Source organism: Penaeus monodon, chromosome 20 (genome assembly GCF_015228065.2).
Source record: "Penaeus monodon isolate SGIC_2016 chromosome 20, NSTDA_Pmon_1, whole genome shotgun sequence".
NCBI classification, from domain to species: Eukaryota; Metazoa; Arthropoda; class Malacostraca; order Decapoda; family Penaeidae; genus Penaeus; species Penaeus monodon.
The window spans coordinates 40138406-40141211 of NC_051405.1; the positions used below are offsets into that span (position 1 = coordinate 40138406).

At 35.1% G+C, this 2806-nt stretch overlaps 1 protein-coding gene across 6 annotated transcripts in view; it reads right to left on the minus strand.

Moving 5' to 3' along the window:
* Nucleotides 1-2530: 2530 nt before the first annotated feature.
* The window catches only part of LOC119585815 (tetratricopeptide repeat protein 4-like), an 8212-nt gene continuing 7936 nt past the window's right edge, over nt 2531-2806 (minus strand). For all 6 annotated transcript variants that reach the window (XM_037934536.1, XM_037934537.1, XM_037934538.1 and 3 more), the window contains exon 9: nt 2531-2694. In XM_037934536.1, the coding sequence (XP_037790464.1) occupies nt 2604-2694 (91 nt within the window). In that variant the 3' untranslated portion in view covers nt 2531-2603. The remainder of the gene's footprint in view (nt 2695-2806) is intronic.

Consider the following 2806-nt stretch of genomic DNA (forward strand, 5'->3'; position numbering starts at 1 on the left):
TTGAAATTATGTATATCGGACAGTTTATGTTGGCCTTTTTTCTGTCAATTTGATTACTCAAGAAAGTGAAGTAAAATTTACTGTATAAAACGTGGGTCTCAGACGTGGGCGTGTAAATACTTGGTTCCTTTGAGTGCGTTTTCTGTCGGATTTTGATAAAGCAAAAGCGTTCATATTTACGTATTTGTGAATAACTGCGCAATATGGAAACACAATTGATTATCAACCCTTTCGAAAACAGACTTTTACACAAAGAGATTAAAATAAAGACAATGGGAATATCGCACGGAAAGGAAGAAAGGAAGAAAAAGACTTAAAACATACACGCAAGGAGTCGTACTAGATGTAGAAAACGCAATGTGTATTCCTTATGACCTTCAAAAGCTTACACGTCCCTTTGCTCATCACCATGACTTGCACTTCTTCACTATCCTACCCTTGGGCATTAGGAAACGAGAGAAAAGTTTGTATTAGTATTCGTCACTTTTTATTTTTAAAATTATTTAAACATTTCTATTATTTTTTTCGCGTTCGAAGTTATAGAAACGTTTCGACTCACTGTTTTGATCTAGATTCATATCTGGATCGATATCACTGGCTTGGCATTAGAATTCCAGTGGGTGAGAAGTGGTTTGTAAAGATGGTTCATTTGTGATTAGGGACTGTGGACTACTGGAATAACTCATACTAAGGGTTACATTATATTGTAAAACTTTACCTCCTCCGCAATGCTGATTAAACGTCGTGATTCTTATGAAACTTCCATGCCCTTCTTTATATAAGTCATCTTTTAGGCCTCATACGTGATATGTCAATTGTTTTAAACGTAAAAGTTATGACTATAATGAAGCGTTTTATTTTCATTATAACGGGAAACTTTTTGGCACAATGCCATATATCGCCAAACCCCTTCCTAAGCTCACTTGCCAATTTGTCATTTCAATCTTGAATCCAAAATCAGACAGTCTGCAACAGAGCTCTCAACGTTTCCAGTACACACATAGTAGTTAAAATGCCAATTATGATTTTTATAAGAGTAGCCTTTGTTTATATCTGACATTTCCTGATGTCACACCAACCCTTAAGGTTTGTTTTGGTCATGCTTAATAATCCTTAAGTCAGATCAAAGTGACTGTTATGCAGACTAAAGCATTTCATATTTAATAGTTTAATTGTTCCCCTTTCACACGTTCTTTGTCATTTTATACAAACAACTTCACTATATCAGACGTGCATGGGAAGGAAAAAAGGAATCAAGAGTTTGGACGCAAAAAATATTCCCAATAAATGTGTAGTAAGCTATGATCAGTGTGAATGACCTTGAAACACATACGAATTTCTGTAATACTCTCAAGTTATAACATGTAGATACCATTAAGTATCTTGTATATTCTCATTTTAGCTGTATCAAAGACTACGTGCCATTACTACCCAAATGAAGCTGCCATACAAGTTCCACATTACGACATCCGAACATTCGACATACAAATTTCACTAAATATGGCCTTTTGCTATGAAAACCTTCCCTAAATACAAAATACTAAAGGTGCTCTGGGTGAAAGGGACGTAGTAAACCATGTATATAATTATGCATTCATTTGAAACATACTTGAAGTACTGTGCATTATCTTAACTTATATTTTACCACATTTATTCTTGAACTGACCTATGCCGCATCAAAATCACCTAATGCCTTTCACGTATCCCCGGCATAGAATAATGTCCTGAACATAAAAGCATATAAAATTCTAAAATGCCGTTCTTGTAACAAGTCGATAGACTTTTCTATATTTCTGGAATTTCGTATTGATGGCTATATTTCAGGTACCGTTTTCTGTGATACCGCCGTTACTTTGAAGCCCCAGGCACACAAAATAGTTAGTCAAATGCAACAGCAACAACCAATGGCTTTACTTGTGTCCTTGAGCACGTGTTTATTTTGAATAATGGTTAGTCATTGGTTGTAAATGATAAAGATAACCTGTCGATTAATCACTTACAAGTAATTAATTTATACAAAACCAAAGAGAACCATACCAAAGTCATTAATTTCATTTATTTTTATTTATCACACGAAAAATCACTAGATACCCTTAGGGGTAAATTGATAACGTTCTACTAAGATTTTGTTTTGACACTACAATTCAAAGTGCATTACAGTCGTCAACCAAATACATGCATTTGGTTGACGAATGACTGGTAGCAACGTCCAAATCATCTAGCCCCTAATGACGTCACAGTTGGTTGGCGGGATAGTGACGCTATAGTTATCTGGCCAATTATGATTTAACAACCAATTACGTCACAATTACTGTTTGGTTTGAAAATGACGTCATATCCATTAGGCTGATTAATATTTCAAGGTTAGCTTGGAGAGAGGTTACTGGCGACGAACTAATAACGTTATGAGTAATTCTCAAGATGACATGTCGGTATTATATTATGTTACAGTTCCAAAGATAATTTTCCTCGGAAGGGTTAGGTATACATCATAGGAATAACGCCTAAAACTTCAGAAAAAAAAAAACAATCTGCAGTAAAAGATTTATTATAGATGTATAGTCCCTGTCTGTAAACTCCACATTTAGTTTCTGTTTATGAAGTTAACATTCATACTTTGACAAAAATTCTTTGGCGAATTTGCTTCCCCGGCTGAGTACAATGAAGCCTGGAGTTCCGCCCAACACTCGATATCTGGAAGAGAAAAAAAAAAAGAAACACTAACATTACATGAAGTTTGGGTCAACATCTCGTATGTTGGGATTCTCAAATGCTTGCAAGTTTAACCATTCATAATTTCCTCTCT